The sequence below is a fragment of the Argopecten irradians genome, chromosome 1, assembly GCF_041381155.1.
Source record: "Argopecten irradians isolate NY chromosome 1, Ai_NY, whole genome shotgun sequence".
Classification (NCBI taxonomy): domain Eukaryota; kingdom Metazoa; phylum Mollusca; class Bivalvia; order Pectinida; family Pectinidae; genus Argopecten; species Argopecten irradians.
The window spans coordinates 30,117,319-30,143,507 of NC_091134.1; the positions used below are offsets into that span (position 1 = coordinate 30,117,319).

The following is a 26,189-nucleotide window of genomic DNA, read 5'->3' on the forward strand; positions in this document are numbered from 1 at the left end:
ATGAATTCGTTAGAAGTACGAGATAGACCACTCCCACGTTGTTTAACATTCCTGCTAGCTTCATACGGGCTCTCTTTTCTTTCTACAACATCTTGATAATATTTCATCCATTTTCCAACATTAGGTACGTACATGTTTGAAATATTCATGCTAAAAACGGATATTGTTTGAAGTGAAGTGTGATCGTTACAGGGTCTTTCAAGAATGAAGCCGGATCTCCCTTTTCCGTCTTTATGTTTATGTCGATGTCTCTGATTTCCGATTTCTTGACGGGAACGTAAAAAGGCGCTGTAAAGGACTGGGACCAGTTTCCAGTCTTTTGCGCTCGCACCATTCGTATCAGATCGTCCTTTTCCCCATCCACGAAACTATCATCGACGATACTGCTGTGTATATATAAATTTTGTTTGGTTTTTGTAGCCGTCGTCTGTAAGTAGACATCCACCAACGCTACTAGCCACTTCTCGGATAAATTCAAAGGTGTCTCGAAATATGTTCTAAAATTACTCGTCTTGTTCTCTGGAAAGTATTTTTGTACTCCCATCACTGTGTATCACCACGTAGTGTGACATCTTTGATCACGTTTGCACCTCTGATATGTCTTTCTGAGCAATCCACTGGTTATACTTTGAGGGCCAACCATCGAATTTCACTAACCACTCTACCTGACCTTGTCGCTTACGTTTTCGTAATTTTTGCTCGATAAACCATAATGTGTTTTGGTCTTTATCTACTCTCTGCAATTCCGCTTGATAAAAGTTGCCGTCGATCTTCTCATTTTGAAAGTCCTCTAATTGATATTGGGGGATGTTCTGTATTAAGAATCTCCTTCTAATTTTAAATATTTCAGAAGTCCACTTTTGTTGATATATGCGCGATCAAACGGTTTCCTAATGTGCGAGATTCTTACTAGACTGCCTATCTTGAATGCGTAAGGTGTTTTAGATCTTTTTGTCGAAGATTTTAATGCCTGTTTTGGTCGACGAAGATACATATAGGCAAACAGATCAGCTTTGTTACGATCATTTACGTCTTTAGGAGCGACATTATGTAATGATCGGTGAGGAGTCGCGTTGTAACTGCTAACGAAGTCCTGTAGATCGTCTATGTACCTATAGGATCTCTGTTTTGTGAAAAACCTATACAACATGGTCTTTAGGGTGCGGATAACGCGCTCAGAATAGTTAGCTTTAACGACGTTTTTGGTCGTGAAATAATGAACGTCGTGTTCTTTGCACCATTTTTTTAACCACTGGTTATTAAACTCGCTTCCTCCATCACTTCGCAGACGCTTAGGTATGACTCCTCTTTTAACGATTCTATCGAAGGCTTTTAATACCTCCTTTCCAGTTTTCAATCGCAAAGGTTCCACCCAAAGAAATCGACTGAATACATCGATGACTATTAACAGGAAACGAATACCATCGTTTTCACTGGATAGGTTGCTTACATCTGCTAAGTCAGCGTCATATTGTTCGAAAGGTCCTGATACCTCCACTCTCGCTCGTCTGAACCTATGTCTCGACGGTTTCTGAAGACTGTAACTATCTAAACTTTGAATATATCGTCTTATCTTATGAAGACCTAATTGACTGTAACCTGCTGCCTTTAGTACTTGGTAAACCTTTCCGGGGCTCAGATAAGCACCTCCGTTCTCGGTATTAAAATATACGTCATCTATAGCTCTTTTATCTTTAACGCTCAACACCATTCTGCAAATGAAAAAAAAAAACCCAAGCCATTTTTTGTATGAAACTTTAATATATATATATCAATATATGCGTGTGCGTGTATGATATACAGGAATTACAGTTATCAAGATTCATAATAATCTGTTCTTTAAAATTATCATACGTTTCGCCATTTCACATATTTTATTCTTCCATCCCTCAGTCTTCAGTTCAGTGTTTCTCCATTCGGCACGGCACAATTGACCCAGGTAAGCGTTCCTCACAGAGCGTGAAATATCACAGTTGAGTAGTTCTTTTATAAAATCACGAATCACTACTACATCATCGATATATCTTAACGATTCAGTGATATTATATTGTTTAGAAGTAACAATTTCACACACATGATTAGCATACACAAGATTCAATAGATTATCTAGATCAATCATTGTTACGTTTTTATAGAAAATCTAACTTATATCTTTCGATCCTTTTAACCCACTTGCGAATTCTTTTAGAAAAGTGTTGTTTTACGTATTCCTTGTCTTGGAAGTATTCCTCATTTATCAATGTCTGTAGAAGGATAGAAGGTACACAAGATGTTATTAAAAACTCACGCCAAAGTTTCTCTACGTCCAAAAGATTAGATGTGGCGAGAGCTTGCTCAAAGTATATATTTACTCTTTCTTCATATGTAAGTAAAATACATGTATGTCCTTCCTGATTGGCTAGCTCTTCGATGCATCCACTACAAACAAATAAATCGTTGATGATAGGTTGTACGATGAAGGCATAGGCAGCACAAAATAAGTCTCTAACGATTCTAGTATGTGACTTTCGTTGAATCAGTTCTATCGTTAGATCTTTGAGTCTCTTAGAAATCAAGTCTGTTTCCATCCAACTATTATAAAACGACGCAATCTCTTACTATGAGAAAACAAGCCGTAAATAGGCGCAATCTTTGGAATATTTTCTATGCTCCTCCAAGATGTTGTCGCTTCGCTCCCAACACTTCAATGTCACTCCACACATGAAACAAACGACTCTGTCTCCTCTGCCTTGGTAGAAGAATCCGTTACAAGCGAGTTCGTACGGTTGTTGTGTTATTTGATTAGGCCAATCTGTAAAACTGTTCATACGATCTAAGCAATTTTTCATTTGGTGATGGGTTGGGTATATGTAGACATGTCGAGCGGAGTCCGTTTGTAATAACATTCTAACCTTCCACTACTGCACAGATACACATTAAACTTTCAGAGAGAAAACATCATTCTTTTGAAAAAGTCGACAGATATGCTTACACTTTTCCCGTGTTCTCGGAAATGAATCCTAACCTGGTCCTTATTTTTCGACACTGAAATGCCGTGGTGCAATCCTAGACGACAAACAATTCTGTTTTTGCCGACATGTGGAATTATGATGTCCTCGGTATTAACACAGTCCAACTGTGCTTGAGCCATACATGCAAGTAGATGCCGACTAAAGGTTGCGGTCTGTTATATATCATAGCTACCCCAACTGACGTCATCAATATTGTTCAAGTCACATGAATTAATTCATCCATGTCACGGCTGATAAAATGTTTTCACCCTGACAGTTGTCGACGTCATATATGCAACGTGTGGTAGTATACCTGAATTTGTCGAATATTATCAGTTTCACTCAGCCGTAAATCTAGACAATGACTAGTGAACGTAACTAAATACCATAAAATTCGATTCATTCACGTGTAATAGGTATTTTCATCTTTGACGTCATGTTCCTCGGTTGTCTTAACAAGTTAGCTGTAACTGAAATTTCGAAAGAAACCATTCAATTTCACTCAGCCGTAAATCTAGACAATGACTAGTGAACGTAACTGGATACCCTAAAATTCGATTCATTCACGTGTAATAGGTATTTTCATCTTTGACGTCATGTTCCTCGATTCTGTTCCTTAATCGATCCTGATCCTGCTCCTTAAGGATCATGTCAGGAGTGATCCTACTGATTGATCCTTTAATCCTTAGGATTAAGGATCAGGACGATTTAGGTAACCCCTATTATACATTTGATCATGTCAGGAGTGATCCTACTGATTGATCCTTTAATCCTTAGGATTAAGGATCAGGACGATTTTGGTAACCCCTATTATACATTTGATCATGTCAGGAGTGATCCTACTGATTGATCCTTTAATCCTTAGGATTAAGGATCAGGACGATTTTGGTAACCCCTATTATGCATCTACTCACAGTTTTTTTATGAGAACAGTGGAGAGTCAATTCGCTGTTTTGCCGTCTGGCGCGGTATTTAGGACGACGGCGGGAAACATAATACGACCCGCGTTATGAAAATAAACATTTTATTCATTTTAATCAAATCGTTCAGAAGGTGATGATAAATGTAGTATTAACGGTAAGTTAATAATTTTCAGGACTCTACAAAATTATCGATCTTGTTTTACATCCCCATTTAAAAAAATTAAAAGCAGTTTCGGAAAGGTACCGGGCCTTTAAGTTATTCTTCACTATTAAATCATGTACACGTGAATCCCAAGAATTACGAATACATCTGGACCATTTATGGATTTTACTGATCGTTCTATCACTATCCATATTTGTAATTTTCAAATAAAGTCTTAAAGTTGTGATGCTCCAAGGAAATATCGACAAGCTTTGTTTTGGAGTACAGTTACTTCTCTGTATGAATTGATGCCCCATAGTCCACTCGCGAAGTAAGTTATTGGTTCCACTATAGAGTTGAAAAGTTTTTAATAAATCGAGTGTGTCATACCTCCCGCGTGACTAAACTTTGCATAAAGTACACAGTTCGCGTACCGCGTAATGTAGATCTCTAGATGTTCCTGGACCGCATCTGAATTTGATTTGTGTTACTGGCGTAGAGGGGTTACGGAAATGAACTATGTTGGTTTTGTCGATGTATAATTTCCATTTTCTACACCATTCCGACAGTTTGTCGAGCATCTTTTGCATTAAAGTTTCATTCGGAGCTATAATGGCTATGTCGTCTGCATACAGAAGCATTGAAACTATCGTGTCGTCTATATGAACACAACAACCAAGCGAATTACAATTCCATTTCTTGGCCATTTGAATTTACACACATAACATATGGTTATCATACATTAGGCTTACGTGTGTATACATGTATTAAAATCCATAAATAATCCATACTTTCGAAATGTTTCAATACGGAATACGAAATGTTGTAAAACAAAAACGTTGATTATGATTGGCGTAGTTATTGCAATACACTACAGTTGAATTTACAACGATATATGATGTCATAATAACTCTTACGTACAGTGTGATATATCATGACATTCTATTGTTGTATATCACACTGTAATTTCAAAATTGGTAAATATGCGTTCATATCATAGATGGTCTCGATAACAATAAATATTGTGCCCGATTGATGGCAGTCTCGTGTTAGGATCTCGTGATATTGTCTATACCCGGTCTGATGATAAACACTGATATAACACTCTATCATGTGATGTGGATAATGACTTGTAAGACACAGTCTTAGCCCCCTGTACATACACCCAGTGTGGACGTTTACAAGATGAAGTCACTGTACGTCCAGCTCCTACTGGCGGGCCTTCTACACACCTGTCTCTGTCATCTATGTCTCATCTCTCCTCATCAGCGGGGCGAAATGGACATCTCTTCGGTGAGAACTTTAGTCTCTTATAATGAAAACATTAAGTCTTTGTAATGTTTCAGCACAGGGACAATATGCATTAGATAAGTCGATGTGTATTTACAACTGATTCAGCATTTTAAAACATGCTTATGTAAATTCGGCCCAGTATTCAAGCGATCGCTGGTTATCTATGTCAAACACATAATTAGGTTTAATTCCCGAAAAAAATGGTTAAATTTTACCGAAAAATAGTTAAATTTTTTAAAAAAAATACGTCGTGATGTCACGAGACTGTACTACATGTATAGTTTATACGAAACGAAGATATGTAGGGCTGGATTAACTATCAAAGATTCAAACAGCAGAATTTGCGCTGAAAACATCACGCGGTTTTATGTATGAAGGACTAACAGTGGTGGGTTTTTCGAACTCAGGATTTTAAAATGGCTGCATATCATAGTAGTAAAATTGCAATAAAACGTCGAAGTATGAGAGAAAAATACTCTTTTGTATGTGGATATGAAGGTTGTTGAAGAATAGGGATATTCTACCCCCTGGATCACAAAATGTTGTAAAACCCTTTTATTGGATTTCCAAATCCCGATTGAGGACATTTTTTGTGTCATTTTCAGGTTGAAACGGGGCTGCTATTGTCTTAGCGACAACACTCTGTATAGTTGTGTAGGATGACTTGAAAAGGAATTATCGCTAAAGCTAGGTTGGGTAGTTTTACGTCTCTGAGAGCTTTCCGCCCTCCGCCATTTTAGTGTATAGTACTATGTAGAATATATTATTTTATCTACTTTTGATCTAGACCTCTTAATTAAACGTCTAAAATGTCTATGGACATGCTGGTGGGTCTAAATTGATATCAGCTGTAACTGATTCTCTTAATTATTACCTTATGGAGCACAGGGACCTGGCACGAAAATTTTTAACCAACAGTATACATATATACTATAATATAAGAAATAAAAACAATAACGACTGACTAGTTCCATAGTCCAGTCGCTCGATCCGTAGGTAATAAATATGATAAATTTAAAGAAAAATCCTTACGGACGAAATCTATAAGAAATAAAAACAATAACGACTGACTAGATTTCGTCCGTAAGGATTTTTCTTTAAATTTATCATACTATAATATATATATATATGTATACTGTTGATTAAAAAATACTGTTGGCTAAAAATGTTCGTGTTATGGAGGTATCTAGATTAGTATGCTGGGAGAGGGCTTTTATAAGTTGCAATAACTTGTACCCAGTCCTGTTCCAATAAAACACGTTTAAACTCAAATGGGCGCATATCAAAAAGCGAAAACAGGTGAAATAATAGTGCTCAAGCAGGTTCTACAACATCAGGGGGACATGGAAATCTGTTATAATCTATGGATCTATCCTGGTGTTCATTGATTACGGGATCTAAATCTGATGATAGCCCCGAATACATAAACTGCAATTAATGTATAAACTGTAACTAATAAAATAATCCTAGATCTAAAACTAATCACTAAGCACACTTGATATTTTAGTCTGGAAGTCACACCTGTTCCCGACATGAGGCACCTTGCGGTGGGATACCACCAGATACCGGCACTCTACCTACACTGGTGGCAGGACAACAGATGTTTATAAAATGGCAGCAAAACTTTAACCATTACGAAGTCGGGTTTCCAGGTAAATATTAGTTTATTACTCACGTTGAAAACCATATTCACCATGAATTGCCTTTATAAAAACATAAACAGCAATATATATCGCGTATAACTATATAAGTCATTGTACGCCGTTTTCTTTTAGGGCCTACCACTTTTATTTTTGGCGGGATGCTTTTCGTAGCTATAGTTACGTATTCGGTAGCGAAATAACGCGACACAGGTTTACAAATTCAATATCTTTTACAATAAGATAGTAGATTTTTTTCGTTAAATCTAAATTCTAATTTTGTCGTTTTAAAAATAGCATACATGAATTTCGTTAGGCGTAAAAATACCGGTTATTAAAATGCGGTTCGTGGGCAAGTCATTATTGGCTTCTTTAATAAAAGACCCACCACTTTGCGAAACAAAAAATAAAAGTTTCTGTTAAAAAACAATTATATATCAATTTCGCCACACATTTGACGTCACACGTGGCACGCTTTCCAGTCATCGCTCATATTTGAGCGTTCTGCCGAACAGCAAGGATACATTTTTGTAGATACGGCCTTCGGCTACCGCTGCCGAAGGGTAAATTGCGCTCCATTGTGCTATATAGTTTAATATTTGTCTACTTTGTCCCGAATTACTGTTTGTATCCTATTATGAATCTTGTTCGTTTTGTTTGTCTTGGTAAAGAGGCAGATCGCCTCGAAAATTTGACAATTTTGTTTTGTCCACACGGTTGGAATTACTTCCTTGTCCCTTGTGCATACGCCGTAATTAGGACGACGGCGGGAAACATTAAACGACCCGTGTTATAAAAATAAGCTTTTAATTTACTTGAATTAAATTATTAAGAATGTGAAAGTAAGTGTAGTATTAACATAAGTTAATAACCTTTGTGACTATAAAATTATCAATTTCATTTTACATTTCAATTTTAAAAATTAAAAGCCGTTTCGGTAAGGTAGTGACCCTTTAAATTGCCCAGATAAGTAGGTTATTAAATATGATACAGTATTACGAGAAAGCAAACATTATTTGAACAACATAATCGCTTGGACCAAATTATTAATACAGATATTAAAATTGATATATTTTCATTCTGCTTTTTCTATCTTTGACGCTATTTAACATAACCCACGTTAGGGCTTGTTTTTCACAGGATATATGGATGTCGGCATAGCGACAGGGGAGACAGACAACTATACACTTATGGCTTTTGTTCCTGACAAATACGTGTTCGCACAAGACCACCAACAAAACTACACAGCTGTCATCGTAAGTCTTCATCAGTGATATACTATTATGATCAAGTTCGATGATGTCTGATAAGATACAAACTTAAAAGTTTACTAAATAATTATGTACAAGGAAAAATACAGTTGCTATTCTTTTTTATATCCACCCATTAAACTCAATTTGAACATTCGTACAAAATGGTTTAACAACTCCCAGTTGTAATGAGTGACTGTCACATAGGCTTCCAAAAGCCCCCACTGTCTTATTATGGAATTCGGCATCCCTCAAAACCCATATACAAAAGTATATATAAAAAAAATAGCAAGTGCCATAAATTTTTACTTGCTGAAATATATTTTTTACTTATAATTGATATCCGTATTCAAATTACAGTTATGTTATATATAAAATCCTTTATTTTGCATGATGATGTGAGGTGTATAAGTACATAATAAATATCAACAACATTATTGTAAGAACTGGGCCCCCATATTTTCCATTACAACAATTTTTCACAATCATTTTTACAGTTGTCCCTGATAAAAACCACTTGCTAAAATAAGCAAGTGCATATTTTTTCACTTGCTATTCTGGTATATCTACTTGCAAAAAGCAAGTAAAACAGCCTGAAGTTCGAGCCTTTGACCGTTGTGTTCGGCATTCCGCAAACTCGAAATAAGACAATATCTAATTTTGACCAAGTAGAAGCACCATGCAGGGAATGGCAGCCATATTGATTGGCGATCGGAAATTAAGGGTCGAGTGCATCCTTATGGGTCATGATGAATATTTGTGAAAAGTTTCATTAAAGGCACACTACTTTTCCGGAGCAAACCTTAAATGTATCTTAAAGACATTAATAACATCAGAAAATATATATAGATGGCCTAAGATGAGGTTAAAACCCCGAACATGTACACGATTTTCTTCGTATTATATGAAAAAAGTGGACTTCTAGTCATTTCGTTGTTTTGCCGTCTGGCGCAGTGATAGTCAAATAGCGCACGGTATTTAGGACGACGGCGGGAAAAATAAGACGACCTGCGTTATGAAAATTAACATTTTATTTATTTTAATCAAATTGTTCAGAAGTAAAGGTGATGATATGTGTAGTATTAACGGTAAGTTAATAACTTTTGCGACTCTACAAAATTATCGATCTCGTCTTACATTCCTTACACGAGAACGAAACATTTCTTGAAACTGAAGCAAATGAACATATAACCCTAGGGCATCGTGTATTACCTTCGAGTTTGAATACGTGACTAGTGATGCTTTTTCAGACTGTACCAGATATGGAATGTGACCATTGTGTTATACGAGCCCGCTATCAAGCTCACAAACCCGGGGAGACCACTTTCTACCAATGTGCTGATGTGAGGGTTGTCAAACAAGCTGGGCCCATCCACAGAGTATCACTATCAGTGCCGTTTGATCCAAACTACAAAACACTCAGAATGGCAACAGATCTCCAAACAAAATATCCATTACGTCAACACAGTGCCCCCTCCTTCAATTTACAAGGACTGGCCTATAACGACTTCGAACCAGGTCGTTTGCACTTCGTTAATGTTTCATTGGGTTCGGGGAACATTCAGCCGCTGAACGAGTTTAACCTTGGAGTTAATTTGAAGACGCGCTCTTCAAGACGAGATGCACTTCAACAGGCAGAATTTCTCATGGATGGCATCGTGGCCTTGAATCCAGCAGAATCAGAAATGCTTACGATTTACCATCATGGTGGCACAATGGAAGACGTAGCGAGTGAAGTTATGGTGCTGTTCACCAACAACGGGAAGCTTGAACTTACCACAGCACTCCACGGCTTTGACGGGGTTCCACTCAGTGCTCTGGAGTATGTGAAGCCGCGGACGTACGTCTCCTTCGGCATAAAAGAGGATAAAGAGAAACCGGGTATGTAAACTTTCGATTCTATTATATGATTTAGTAAAACTGTTTTGTTTCTTTCTTAAACCACTGGTCTTCTTTATTAAGTGTGGTGCGACAAAAGTTAAGATTGCAAATATTCTCACAAATAACAGTATTATTTATAATTAAAGACATGTGATAAATAACACCAAAATTCCAATGATTCTTTGTTAGGGACATTCCACTTTGTCCTCGGTCAGGTAACATACGTGCCCGGAACAGGTTTAGTATATAAACTGCTTTACGGGAGTCCGGACACAGAAAACTTGTACGTGAACTTCCAGTGGGCAAGTCTGGACCGCACCACCGGACTTCTATATGTTCTTATGGGTAACGAAAATTCGCCGGACGCTCTAGCCGCCAGGATATACATCTACAACGTCTTCAACGGGTAAGAGTAATGCTCATTATGTATCAGGTTTTAATTGCACATGGCGATACGATTGCCTTCTAGCTTCGCGTTGGGGGTAATTTCCTTTAGCTCAGTCGTTAGAGCGACGGACCAGTAAGTCCGGGTTCGTGGGTTCAAGCCCGGCTCGCAGCACACATATGTCACCTTGTTCCATGATTTATCTTTCGTAGTTCTTCTTCTCACTACTAAATACTGCGCTGTTGAATACGTGCATTTGCAGAGTTCAACTTAGCAGTAAGGGGTTTTAAAAAGAACAAAGTCTACGGAAAATATCCCAGTCTTTGGCATTGGATGAAAATGGTACTGGGTATTCCAATTTGCTTTTGATTTGTCAATTACATTTGATTATAGAAATACAATCAATATATCAGGCTCTGTCTGTTTTAGGATCTGAAAGTATTCTTGAAAAGATGTAGCAAATGTATTTTCTCTGATGAGGAGAACGTATTAATTGTTATAAACTCTGAAAAGATCTTTATTTCCCAAAGATAATACACATGCATTACTTCTTCAGGTCTTTTGTCAAAATGGTGCCAATTCAAACTTCAGCTTTCACATTCATGTCGATGCACGTCCACAGACCAGATCCTCAGACAGGTGAGTATCAGACTGTCACACAGGTGAGTAACAGACTCTCACACAGGTGAGTAACAGACTCTCACACAGGTGAGTAACAGACTCTCACACAGGTGAGTAACAGACTCTCACACAGGTGAGTAACAGACTCTCACATAGGTGAGTAACAGACTCTCACACAGGTGAGTACCAGACTCTCACACAGGTGAGTAACAGACTCTCACACAGGTGAGTATGAGTACATATTGTGTATGGAGCATCCTCTCTCACGCTGGTCCCGACTCCAGATGTGTTTATGTCGCCAGATCTAACACTCTAATCACTAAGGCCATTCTTTAAAAAGAAATGGTTCTGGCAAAAAGATCCTACATAATTTGTCACCATTAAAGTCTAATGTCTACTTTTGCTGTTGATCTTTAGCTATGCTATACACCGTTGCTCCTGAAGGTGCCTACTCCGAGAAAAGACCAGCATGGAGCCTGATTAGTATCGACCCCCTGTCGGGAACAGTAAGGCCTGTCTTCCAGATAGCCCCTCCAGGTAGTTGCAAGTTTTTACTGTCACAAACCCTTACAGGAGTTCACCATTTATATACGTATACAAACCATTCTTGTCATACTGTAAATATAGACTTTTTAGGGGTTGTCTGTTTACTATTAGAGATATATTTCCCCCTTTTTACTTTGTCGGCACATTGTAAAGCAATCAGAGTATACGGAAATCGGTGTCCAAAATGGCTTGCATTTAGATCCGAATGCTCTAACAGGACCTTATTTCATGAATATTCCATATTTGAAGGACATTCATATGAGAATATTACAGTTGTAAATCATGGAACGTTCCTGAAGATTTTCTTTAACTTCTGTTATACTATGGATAACTTCATAGTTAGCCTAAGGAATGTCAATGAAACTGTACCCAGAAATTTCTCATCTAGTAATACTTTCTTGGACCTGCCAGTTCATCAGTACATGTATATGTTTGTGATCAAAATTTGACTTTGAAAATGTGGTATAACACCAGTTGTGTTCTATTTAACACAGGTTTGTTCGAGCGATACTATGGAGGGTCATTATTCAATGGATTTGACCAAGCCAATGGAGTCTTGTATCATGTGCTCAGAGTGGCCGATACTGTCGCTGACGTCATTGTTAGTGTTGACGTCAGAGGAAAGTCTGCTAGCTTCTCGAGACTTACAAACCTCAGACATATACATAATCTCTCACTATCCCCCAAGTAACACCAACAACTTACCAGAAAATACAGTTTTTGTAATAATAAACAATTAAAACCAAAATTTATGTTTTAGCTCATTATTTCCAAACCATTGGAATAAAATTTTCCTAAACTTCTGGGGTTTTTCTTGGGAGAGGAAACGTTTTATATGGGGAAGTCATTCAGCCACGACATGCGTGTAATACCTTATAACATCATCCTCGATACTCCAGAGGTTACTATCACTGCCGAATTCACTCCTGGACTATCTCATAGTAAATGAACAAACACAGACTTTTAAAGATTTCACTTGATGTAGATCAAAAGAATCGAATAACGGTACATGCACTGTTGCAGACAGTGTTCACAGAAATTCTCTGCAGTCCTGTGCCCAGAAATACTCGTTCACTTAACCACGCGGATATATTTGGAGATGAGTTACATGTTTTGGAGAAGTAGAAGCTTTATTTAAAACGACTTTCTGTTGTTAACGCTAAAACGTTTGAAACATTTGTATAGCTAGTACTGCTGTAGAAGAAAACATGTCACTTATGACAGCCTTTAGTCATGAAGAAGTGTAATATATTTTCCCTTATATAACATACAGCTAACATTTACAAGTTCACGTTCATAGCTGTCAATTTTCGCTCGGATTGAATTTTTACGATTTTACGGGATATCGATGTAATTGCAAATTGTATAAATCACATATCCTAATAAAACCAAATCGCGAAATAATACTCATCCCAATTTTCTCGTTTGATTTCAAAATTGCAAAATGTTTGACTACATATATGTACTGTATAGTCCAAGCTCAAATAGATATGTAACCCGATAACATGCACTATTTCAGAAAACATCGACATTTCCATTTGTCTTATTAACCATGCATGTATATATTCGTATACGCTACAAGTGTGGTCATGCACGGTCATCTCATGAGTTATCGTTTTACAAACAATTGCATTGATAGTCGTTATCATGGTGATAAGTACTTCTCTCGTGTCCTACCATGATAAATAGCACAGTGACGAGGCCATTGCTCTAGATATCGTGACCGAGTCTCGTGTGGGTATGCTAAACACCACAGGGACCTGGCATAATAATTTTGTCTGAGTCTCCAGTCCACTCATCACGATACAGAGACCTGTAGAATCTACTAGGGCCAATACATCGTCGATCCCGCGTACAAATCGCACTATCACTTATCTATCCATGGGGAACATAGGCCACGTTTGCCATGGTATCATGAATGATTTATTACCCAAATCGTCCTCATATGATTGGTTCCGCCTTGGGTTGATGTGGTACTACTGACTTCATGTCATCCTCGGTATTCCAGGGGTTACTATAACTGACTTTATGTAGATATAACTTCAGTGATAGGCCTAGTAACCCCTGGAGTATCGAGGATGACTTTTTTACGCGGCAGTCTGCAGTAAAGACCGTCTATATTTTACTGATATAACGAAGAATACTTCCTTTGTTGTTTATTTTCAAAAATGACTTTTAAAAGTCTTATTTTTGCATTAGCTACTTGCCCTATACGAATGTTTGTTCTATATCACCATTTCCTCAAACTGCATCACAGATGTAAATGACATGTTGGAACTTTTTAGTACTGGACTTACAAACTCCATTTAAACACATATCCCCTACCAACCTATGAAATCAAAGCAAAGCTATCCCTGGGTATTACCACTCATAAAAACTGTTAAGGAAAAGAGACCGACTCTCTAAGAAACTTAAAAAGTCTAGTAATATTGATCTTAAATCCAGGTATAAGAAAATGAACATACTGAAACGAACTGCTTCCTCGTCTCTACTTGAGGGTTTCTCACTCAAGTCTAAAATACTGGGTTGTGATCACAGATCATCTGATTAGCCAATTATTGGAAAGAATAACTCAACGCCTCAAAACAAGTTCATACATATAATTCTGGTTCTGCAGATACAGAGTCACAATATGTATTTACACTCTCTATCACTCTAATTACTGTACAACTAGAGATTATGCCAGAATATAGAAGTTATAAATGGTAGCGAGTACAAATGTACAATTATCTAAGTTGATAGTTAAACTCCCTGTTATAATACATGACTTGTCTTTTTATAAAGAAACAACAAAGTGATAACTAAGATGCAATAGCAACAATCGCGACAACAGAATAAAGATAATAGTAACTCTGTATATTTAGTTAGTAGTTTATAGAAATTGATCAATATGCATCAATTTCTCTATTACAAGAATTCAACCCAAATATCTTGTAATAGATATACAAGAGAACCCTAGTCTCTTGTATTAACACATGTAATTATCTACAATTATTTATGGAAATTGATCAATGCATCAATTTCCCTACTACAAGATTCACAATTCCAAATATCTTGTAATAGAAATACTCAAGGCTTTTAAACCACTGTGTTTGTAATAAATACAACTATTTATAGAAATTGATCAAGTAACAATCAATTTCCCTATTACAAGATTAACAATATCTTGTAATAGAAATACAAGAGTACACTAGACTCTTGTATTATCCTATACAAATATTATAGAATTTAGGAATAGTTTATAGAAATTGATCAAGTAATAATCAATTTCACTATTACAAGATTAACTATATCTTGCAATAGAAATACAAGAGTACACTAGACTCTTGTATTATCCTAAGTACAAACTATCTATGGGAATTGATCAAGTCATCAATTCCTCTATTACAAGATTAGGCTCTAAATATCTTGTAATAATTCCCTATTGAACAATAGACGATTTCTATTATAAGTTATGCCAACTTTCCTATAATCTATATAAGGGAGATAACTCCTGTAGGCCTATCTACTAATGTGTCATGATGAGAACCAAAATGGCGCAAGAATACGTATCCGATGCCGGGAGGAGACGTTAAAAATCACAGTAATCGCTCCGCCTTATATACCCCTCGGGCGTCAACATTTCCTTATATGGAAAAAGTGGAGGCAATGTGGAGGCAAAGTGGAGGCCCTCCAGACTGTTTACAACAATAGCAGTCGTACATTGCCGACGTCACAATATAGTGCCAAAAATGAAAGCACAAAGAAAATGTTATACATAGCGTAAACCAACTGTTTATTGACTGAAAAATGTTCTGTGAATACACAAAATATAGTTACAAATATCTGATTCCGTTTCCGAGCCGTATTTAAATATGTACACAAAAACCAGCCGGAACGTCAGCGTCAACAGTTTCACCGTGAAAGCAGTACAACTGCTTGGACCGAATATGTCTTGAAATCGACCGTTGTACGCCACAAGTACGTATTAAACACATACATTTTGATGAATAGTATTGTTATTGTCTTAACGATCACTGAATTAAATCATAAGATTGATCATGGAGCTTACATGAACAAAATACCTAATTCAAATTCTGACCGCCTGCTTAGTCACGATCCAATATGGCGGTTATCGTAGCCAGTGACACACTACTTGCCAACAAACTATTTCGCATACAATCTATTATCACATACATTTACCATCTGATAGCATAGTCAGTTAGATAAAAACATTGCCATTTGCCATGTACTGCTAATAATATACAATTCAACCGTTATTACACGTTTATTCCATGTAAACACACCAGGGGTACAATTCAGTAACATAAACACACAACAGCTGATCGTGAGTCAGCTGATCTCAAATGAACATTCGTTACAATACAATCTAAAAATCACTTCGCCATGCGTACGCCTCCAAAGTCTGACTCGCACTACAGTGCCATGAAGAGATTCTGGTCATATATCAAACACGAGAGAACTGATTTTGATGGTATAGTTTCCTTAAACATAATGGGAAACTCATACATGACACATTCCTATAAGCCCAGGCTTTAAATAGCCAATTCCAGTCAGTATTTTCCAACTCCGAGAAACTCAGCCCAGCAGAGTTTGAAAAAAAAGATGTAAAATTTCCTCTTAATCTCAGTATCCTGTTAGGCCCGATTTAACTGTAACAGAAGAAGGCATATTCAAACCCCATAAAAAAACCTCAACTCTACTAAAGCAGCTGGCTTAAAGAATTGGTAGAAGATATAGCACCTATCCTAACCATTATCTACCAGCAGTCTCTTGTCCAAGGCAAAGTAATATCTGACTGGAAAACAGACCATGTCACGCCCGTATATAAGAAAGGTCCCAAGTATACACCTGAAAATTAACGCCCTATTTCATTAACATGTATATGTAGCAAAGATCATGGAGCATATCATTGTCAGTCAGATCATGACATGTGCAGATACAAATAACATCTTTATTCTCTCCAGCATGGCATCCGCATACTAAGATCATGCGAAAGCTAGCTGATTGAGTTCAATGGTGACATCTCGAACAACATGGATGAGGGCACTTAGGCAGACATTCTCATTATGGACTTCTCCAAGGCATTTGATAAAGTTATTCATTCCCTCCTTATTGACAAGTTGCGGCGCTATGGTATTAATGACTCTGTCACGACCTGGATTGAAGACTTTTTATCAGAAAGAACACGGGCTGTTCTTGTGGAAGGGAAGAAGTCCGCCTATATGAATGTATTGTCTTTGGTCCGCCAGGGCTCGGTCATCGGCTCCACCATGTTCTTATTCTACAAGAATGACATACCAATAGGCTTAGATGCCACAGTTCGGGTTTGCAGATGATACTATCGCCTTTCTGGCAGTAACATCTCATAGTGACACTGTTAAGCTACAGAAAGATTTTGATTGTTTAGCTGAGTGGGAATCAGACTGGAAAATGTCCTTTCATTCCAATAGGTGTAATAAAAATAAATCTTCCATTAAGTACATCTATTAAGTACATGGTCAGCCACTCCAACATGTAGATTAGGCTAAAAATTTGGGCCTGAATATTCAAGCAAATAAAAAATGAGACACTCACATTCGAGAAATTTGTAATAAAGCCAATTCCACTCTCGGCTTCCTTTAGAAGAAATTTCAAAACAGGCTCAATATCCTAAAAGAAAATGCCTACAAGGCACTAGCATGATGCCTGTAGTGCCTGGAATCCCTACAGAAGGACTGACATATACATCGGATAGAGATCAGCCCGGTTTTTCACAAACAGACACATGGAACATGTCCAGTGTCTGCTCAATGCTGATCAGTCTGGGTCACAGGGATCTGAGAATTAGTTCCAGATTATATAATCATGGACCTACCAAAGTGCCCTAAGACCATTTTTAGACTTTTGAGATTTCTAGATAAAAAAAACCCGATAAAATCATACTCTACATGATATGGTACTATGTACGAGAAGGGTGGAAACTCATGATCACAGACTCAAAATTTCTAACCCGCCTACCTTTAGCGGTTATAAAACACATTTCTAGTACATCGTCATAAAAACGGTTACTACCGTGGGATAGAGCGATAATTTTCCTTTCAAAATCATCCTAAACATCCATACAAAGTGCCATCATTAAGACGATATAAGCCCCATTATGACAAACATCTAAAATCATTGAAAATCATCTAATTAAAATTCATACTGTCTGTGTGCCCGATATAATATGCATGAGCGAGGTTTCGGCTGCGATCTCAATTGTCCGGCTATAAAAAGTCCACATATGTATATGTTTGAATAGTAACGGCGAAATCCATATATAGATGTTGCATATTTTTTTAACCTGTTAATACTTTTAAATTCGTTTATACTCAATCCTTGGTATTTAGCACACCACCATATGACATAATCATCATCCTGTTGAAGGTGGTCATTACAAAGTAGAAGCAGAAGCGTTGTTATTTTTAAGTCATTTACGCCAAGTTTAGAAGATACATTTCTGATGCCTAGGTCATCTAGTTTATTTTGTTTCCAGTTTCCTGTCTTATTCAGTAAAACAAAACAAACAAAAATGAATAAAATGTTGTAAGTAATCTTTCTTTTCCCGTCACCCAATCTTTGACTCTGTATAATCTACTTTTACTTCTTTACTATCGTCTATATAGCTAGTGCATACACACTGTACGTATTTTAGTGACGAACGGCTAAGCGGTGGACTTTGTTAAGGCGGGAGTCGGGAGGGGGTGGAGGGGGAGCAATAAATGCGTAGTGTTACCAATTTTCAGACAAAGGGGAACTTTCACGAGGTACTGTAGCGGAGTTTTACTATACAAAAAATGGAAATATTCATTACTTAGTGTTTTTCCAAGATGGTGCTGGCGTCAGGTAGAAAGTGGTTTACATACAATTTTACATTTTGGTAATTTTGGCGATGAGTTGCATATACCAAAATGAGAAAAGTATTTCATTGTATTTTTCAAAGTGACAATAGGCTAAAAGGCTTTCGTAGTTTTTCATGTAAAGTTTCAGAAAATGTTTAAAAGTGACCAATATGAATAACAATTTAGGCAAAAAAAGTTAAAAAAAAAGTCTAATAATATAGACAGGTTTAGCGGACTACTTCAACACTTGACATTTTTATAACAGTGAACGAAGCATGATTCATAGAAAAATGAACTTTGGCTATAGCTAAAAATACAGTCACACAGTCGATTTTTAAAAGAGAAAAAAAAATGAAGTAAACAAGTAAAATTTCACCTTTCTATAAGAAGCGCACTTTTTCGAAATGGTCGCCAAATTAATAAAAATTTACAGAAATAAATATACTACAATGAATAAGAATATATTTTTGCCGCATGAAATACAGGGATCGGAATGCATGCTGAGAGTGATTTAACCAGTAGGTGCTAATCCGGATCCCAGTTCCGAACTCAATTTTATCTTGTCTTCAAAACTTCCGGATTTTAACAACATGTGTGACCACATTAGAAGAGTTGTTCCGTGGAAAAACAGGTAGGTTTATAAGTGCCGAAGGTAACTTGCACAATACAAATAGGACCTACCTTCAAATTGAACCTGTTACGAATGCCAATAGTTTAATCACATTACCTATGAATGCTTATTATTATGTAATGAATTGTCGTGTATGTGCACGTGGCTACTGGAAGGGCCACAATCTATACAAATTCTACTTTCACTTTCAGATACATCCTTTAATTGTTTTTCTTGTTTGTCTAAATAACTTACTGTCATTGGGTCGGGAAACTATAAAGAAACGTGTCCCCTTTTATTTCGGCAGTCTGTAGAAGCTTTCCTACCTGAGCAGACTCATTCTCCTTTCTCTCTTTCTCTCTGTTCTTGTCTCTATGTGTAGAGTAATGTGTGTTGTCGAGAGCACTATGTATTAGCTGACCTACGAGTGGTGTATTGTGCACGTGCAACGTTGTAGTTAGCCATACGCGGAATGAGTGGGGCTTTTGTCATGCATATATATTATGCATCTTTATTCATGTTTGTAATTGTCTGTATATAATAAATAATATTGGTGATGGTGATGAAAGAATGAGACGAATGATGTATAATACATATTTCAAAATGATTGTGATACGTTGTAAATGTTTCTAAAAATCAAAAAGATACAAAAAAAAAAAAAAAAAAAATTCGAATGTTTTTCAGTTGTTCATTGTAATTGCTTCACAGAACCCCTAACAAAACCTGGGTATCGGAGGCGTAGGTTCAGTCCTCGTACATTTTTACTTGGCGATATATTTCATGTACATATTATTTAAACTTTTTTCTTTGAATTTTCCTGATCCCATCTATAGATGTATTTCAACCTTATTTGGTAAACTTAAACAGAATTGTTTTCACTTTCAGCTTTTTTTCTTAGAAAAATATGAGGTGTCCAAGTACTTTTGTCCAGGTACACCCATAACATGAGCTAGAGTCGACTGGTCCAGTCACACATACCAAGTATTTATAAGTAAGAAGGATTTGTCACTACCTCTTTACACTACTTAACACCACGCAAGATGCCTATGAAATGGGAAAAAAATCATTTTTCTCGACAAAAAATTGCCTTATCGAGTCAAATCGTGATGTATTCGTCCAAAACCAAGAGTGACAAATCCTTCTCACTTATAAATCCTGGCACATACATTACAAATGTAATAACGAGAATAAGTGACAACAAAAGACAGCACATTGAATATGCAGAAAAGTTACTGTCAACACAGGATATGTTGTTCAGTGCATCAAAATAAATGTTTCTACCTAGTATTACTAACATCAAAAAATGGCATTTTGTATCAAACATTTTTTGTTGTACTATACTTCTAACATTGTATGAGTACCAGTCACTGTGTGTACAACAATATATATGCGGTGACTTATATAAATTACTCAACAATGACAATGAGACACTTTTGAAACATTACATTATGTTAACAGGCAGCAAAATAACATTTGTTAATTATAAACAATGTGCTGACCAGTCAACTCTCATGTTATAGTAAAGATAGAAAGATAGTCAAGATATACTTCTACTGGAGACAATATTCCTCCTCCTTTCTCAGCATGCGCTTGGGACCGACTATGGCAGAGTTATGGCCATGGGAGTAGTGTCTTGTTATGTTAGACCTCTAACATTGTTGCAGCACTTTAACATGATTGTTGATGTTTATTGTAGGAACGAGTTTGAGTGTGTGTACAATGAAATATTTGGAGACGATGTGCAGCTACAGACACATGCTGTGGGGAGAATTGACGTCTGGAGAAGCAGGTGATCATAAATTATATTGGACTTCCTTTAAAAAGTAGACAAATGGTGTCTTTTGTTAATTTAATGTTCATTTGTTCTGCTTGTCAAATACCGTTAAAAAACTTTGCCAGATAGACATTGGTAAGTTTCATACAAGTAGTAATCTACGTAATAGATTAATAGATTGACGTTTTTAATATTTAAAACAAATCTCACCATCATCAGATGGTGGGCTATTCAAATAGCCCTCGTCCGTGGTCCTTCCGTCCTTTAACAATTCTTGTTACTGCTATTTCTCAGAAAGTACTGAATGGAGAACAGATTTGTATCAAATGTCACATGCAGGTTCCCCTAAGGCCCTAGTTGTACATATTGCATTTTGGGACTGATCGGTCAACAAGATGGCCGACAAGCCACCATCTTGGATTTTGACAATTGAAGTTTGTTACTGTTATTTCTCAGAAAGTACTGAAGGGGTTTGTCTCAAATTTCATGTGCAGATTCTTCTTGGGGTCTAGTTGTGCATATTGGATTTTGGGACTGACCAACCAACAATATGGCCATCAGGTCGCCACCTTGGATTTTGATATTTGAAGTTTGTTACTGCTATTTCTCAGAAAGTACTGAAGGGATATGTCTCAAATTTCATGTGCATGTTACCCTAGGGGTCTTGTTGTGCATATTCCATTTTGGGACTGATCGGTCAACAAGATGGCTGACAGGCCACCATCTAATAGTAAAGTACTAAAAGGATCTTTCTGAAATTTCATATGTAGCATGTAGTAAAAGTTTGAAAAGCAGAGAAAAGATCCCTCTTTCTGTTGTCAGTTGTAGATCATTCTTTGTTGTCAGTTGTAGATCATTCTTTGGTGGGCGCCAAGATCCCTCTGGGATCTATTGTTTTTAATATCTATAGCTTGAAAATCCAAAGTCAGAAAGTCACATTGATGCCATATGCAAACATACAATATTCTAAAAAGGCCAATGAAAATTAATATATATGATTTTTTCATCTTTTTAGGGCTTTGCACAAAATTCCAGTCGCAATTGACAGCACAGCAGCCATTGTTCATGCGAAGCTTTTTCACCAGATGGCAGTTAAGGCAAAACAAGGTCGACAACAAGATAATGAAATACGCTCTTCATATAGTCTGGCACTTATCAGGTAATCACAGAAAACAGGACAAGAAATACACTCTTCATATTGTCTGGCACTTATCAGGTAATCACAGAAAACAGGACAAAAAATACGCTCTTCATATAGTCTGGCACTTATCAGGTAATCACAGAAAACAGGACAAGAAATACGCTCTTCATATTGTCTGGCACTTATCAGGTAATCACAGAAAACAGGACAAGAAATACACTCTTCATATTGTCTGGCACTTATCAGGTAATCACAGAAAACAGGACAAGAAACACGCTCTTCATATAGTCTGGCACTTATCAGGTAATCACAGAAAACAGGACAAGAAATACGCTCTTCATATAGTCTGGCACTTAATTATCAGGTAATCACAGAAAACAGGACAAGAAATATGCTCTTCATATAGTCTGGCACTTATCAGGTAATCACAGAAAACAGGACAAGAAATATGCTCTTCATATAGTCTGGCACTTATCAGGTAATCACAGATAACAGGACAAGAATTACGCTCTTCATATAGTCTGGCACTTATCAGGTAATCTTAGAAAACAAGACATGAAATACGCTCTTCATATAGTCTGGCACTTATCAGGTAATCACAGATAACAGGACAAGAAATACGCTCTTCATATAGTCTGGCACTTATCAGGTAATCACAGATAACAGGACATGAAATACGCTCTTCATATAGTCTGGCACTTATCAGGTAATCACAGAAAACAGGACAAGAAATACGCTCTTCATATAGTCTGGCACTTATCAGGTAATCACAGAAAACAGGACAAGAAATACGCTCTTCATATAGTCTGGCACTTATCAGGTAATCACAGATAACAGGACAAGAAATACGCTCTTCATATAGTCTGGCACTTATCAGGTAATCACAGAAAACAGGACATGAAATACGCTCTTCTTCATATAGTCTGGCACTTATCAGGTAATCACAGAAAACAGGACAAGAAATACGCTCTTCATATAGTCTGGCACTTATCAGGTAATCACAGAAAACAGGACAAGAAATACGCTCTTCATATAGTCTGGCACTTATCAGGTAATCACAGAAAACAGGACAAGAAATACGCTCTTCATATAGTCTGGCACTTATCAGGTAATCACAGAAAACAGGACAAGAAATACGCTCTTCATATAGTCTGGCACTTATCAGGTAATCACAGATAACAGGACAAGAAATACGCTCTTCATATAGTCTGGCACTTATCAGGTAATCACAGAAAACAGGACAAGAAATACGCTCTTCATATAGTCTGGCACTTATCAGGTAATCACAGAAAACAGGACAAGAAATACGCTCTTCATATAGTCTGGCACTTATCAGGTAATCACAGAAAACAGGACAAGAAATACGCTCTTCATATAGTCTGGCACTTATCAGGTAATCACAGAAAACAGGACAAGAAATACGCTCTTCATATAGTCTGGCACTTATCAGGTAATCACAGAAACAAGACAAGAAAAGTCTCATATAGATCGTAATCAAAACAGACAAAATACGCTCTTCATATAGTCTGGCACTTATCAGGTAATCACAGAAAACAGGACAAGAAATACGCTCTTCATATAGTCTGGCACTTATCAGGTAATCACAGAAAACAGGACAAGAAATACGCTCTTCATATAGTCTGGCACTTATCAGGTAATCACAGATAACAGGACAAGAAATACGCTCTTCATATAGTCTGGCACTTATCAGGTAATCACAGAAAACAGGACAAGAAATACGCTCTTCATATAGTCTGGCACTTATCAGGTAATCACAGAAAACAGGACAAGAAATACGCTCTTCATATAGTCTGGCACTTATCAGGTAATCACAGATATCAGGACAAGAAATACGCTCTTCATATAGTCTGGCACTTATCAGGTAATCACAGAAAACAGGACAAGAAATACGCTCTTCATATAGTCTGGCACTTATCAGGTAATCACAGATAACAGGACAAGAAATACGCTCTTCATATAGTCTGGCACTTATCAGGTAATCACAGATAACAGGACAAGAAATACGCTCTTCATATAGTCTGGCACTTATCAGGTAATCACAGATAACAGGACAAGAAATACGCTCTTCATATAGTCTGGCACTTATCAGGTAATCACAGATAACAGGACAAGAAATACGCTCTTCATATAGTCTGGCACTTATCAGGTAATCACAGATAACAGGACATGAAATACGCTCTTCATATAGTCTGGCACTTATCAGGTAATCACAGAAAACAGGACAAGAAATACGCTCTTCATATAGTATGGCACTTATCAGGTAATCACAGAAAACAGGACAAGAAATACGCTCTTCATATAGTCTGGCACTTATCAGGTAATCACAGAAAACAGGACAAGAAATATGCTCTTCATATAGTCTGGCACTTATCAGGTAATCACAGAAAACAGGACAAGAAATACGCTCTTCATATAGTCTGGCACTTATCAGGTAATCACAGAAAACAGGACAAGAAATATGCTCTTCATATAGTCTGGCACTTATCAGGTAATCACAGATAACAGGACAAGAAATACGCTCTTCATATAGTATGGCACTTATCAGGTAATCACAGAAAACAGGACAATAAATATGCTCTTCATATAGTCTGGCACTTATCAGGTAATCATAGAAAACAGGACAAGAAATACGCTCTTCATATAGTCTGGCACTTATCAGGTAATCACAGATAACAGGACAAGAAATACGCTCTTCATATAGTCTGGCACTTATCAGGTAATCACAGAAAACAGGACAAGAAATATGCTCTTCATATAGTCTGGCACTTATCAGGTACTGTGAAATCATTAATTTTCGTGGAGGTTTAATTTTTGTGGATTTCGTTTTTTGACTAAAATCAACGAATTTACATCCCCACGAAAATATATATACCTATACCAATGTCATGTAAGTTTATGCGTTCATACATTGTAGGATGATTATTACCTCACTACATAAGGTCTATTTCGTGGAAACGCATTACAAGTTCAAATTTGGAAAATATTGTTCAAACAAAGATAGTTTTCAGAATTTCATAGATTCATCTACATGTACCAACAAATAATTGATTGAGTATATCATGACTCTATCAATGTGACACAATAATTGTTTGTTGGACACATCTATAAAAACACTGGCTGAGTACCGACTCTAGATTGTGATTGTAACTGTGTTGTGTGGTAGAGCTTAGTTCCGCTTGAGAGATCAAACAATACAGGTGACAGTGTCGGTAATGGTAAGGTCTTCTCCACGAATTTAAGTGCCAACGAAATTGTAAAATTTCAGAATCCACGAAAATTGAGCCCAACGAAAATAAATGATTTCACAGTAATCACAGAAAATAGGACAAGAAATGGATGCTAATGTGTTTGATGGTAAAATACACTATAATGAAACTAGCTGGACAGGAAGTGTAAGGACATGTTCAATGGATTTCACTCAGAAAGACAGGAATTATTCTCAGATAGGACATAAATAGATATGGAGCTAACTAATCCAACATATATATATATATATCCCAATTTAAACATTTCCCCAATTACTCAGGTGTAATATGTACATTCTCTTGAATACTTATACCTGACTTTCTATCATCTAGATCTAATATTCTGCTACATCGAATCCCTTTTCATTCTACTTACCTGCATTGTTTCTCATTTTTATGCCACCAGTTAAAGTGCTGGAAAGGGACAATATACATAGAGTTTCTAATTTGTTAAAAAAAAACTTGTTCAATTTAAAATACTGCTAGATGTAGTATTAATCACTCATATTGACTTTTTTCATCCAAAGTCAAAGGTGGGGGAAAAGGAAGAATTGTTTATTGGATATTATGGATTTCTTAAAAAATTGTTTCATGTTAAGTACACTATAATGTGTACATAGGGAAACAAGTTTATTTGTATAATAACATTTCAGATATCCCACAAATATCACTTCCTTCTGTATTCTGTTTGGAGGGAGGAGAAATAAATTTTGATTTCTTTGTAGATTTGTCAATCATATAACGGAGAAGGGTCAGATAGGAGAGTTTGCACAGCCTGTCCACGTGCTTGCCAACAAGGTAAGGATTCCGTCATTGTTGTCGATGAGATAATAATTCATACAACTTATTCATAGGTGCTTTCTG

At 36.8% G+C, this 26,189-nt stretch overlaps 2 protein-coding genes across 2 annotated transcripts in view; both read left to right on the forward strand.

Moving 5' to 3' along the window:
• Positions 1–5,179: 5,179 nt before the first annotated feature.
• LOC138323621 (uncharacterized) lies at positions 5,180–12,419 on the forward strand. The gene is made up of 8 exons (XM_069268355.1): positions 5,180–5,348; positions 6,856–7,000; positions 8,129–8,244; positions 9,489–10,119; positions 10,309–10,525; positions 11,061–11,143; positions 11,543–11,662; positions 12,166–12,419. Exons 1-8 carry the CDS (start codon positions 5,241–5,243, stop codon positions 12,360–12,362), a joined length of 1,617 nt encoding a protein of 538 aa, XP_069124456.1. The 5' UTR covers positions 5,180–5,240; the 3' UTR covers positions 12,363–12,419.
• A 6,644-nt stretch (positions 12,420–19,063) lies between these two features.
• Positions 19,064–26,189, forward strand: part of LOC138323627 (ribosomal biogenesis protein LAS1L-like) — a 31,819-nt gene continuing 24,693 nt past the window's right edge. Inside the window, exons 1-4 of the mRNA XM_069268371.1 lie at positions 19,064–19,165; positions 20,841–20,933; positions 21,934–22,077; positions 26,051–26,123. Of these exons, the coding sequence (XP_069124472.1) occupies positions 19,125–19,165; positions 20,841–20,933; positions 21,934–22,077; positions 26,051–26,123 (351 nt within the window). The 5' untranslated portion in view covers positions 19,064–19,124. The remainder of the gene's footprint in view (positions 19,166–20,840; positions 20,934–21,933; positions 22,078–26,050; positions 26,124–26,189) is intronic.

Coding starts and splice junctions, on each gene's coding strand:
- LOC138323621 (XM_069268355.1), top strand. CDS start 5,241: ATGAAGTCACTGTACGTCCAGCTCCTACTGGCGGGCCTTCTACACACC. Junction 8,245..9,488: donor AAAACTACACAGCTGTCATC/GTAAGTCTTCAT, acceptor ATGCTTTTTCAG/ACTGTACCAGATATGGAATG. Junction 10,526..11,060: donor ATCTACAACGTCTTCAACGG/GTAAGAGTAATG, acceptor TTACTTCTTCAG/GTCTTTTGTCAAAATGGTGC.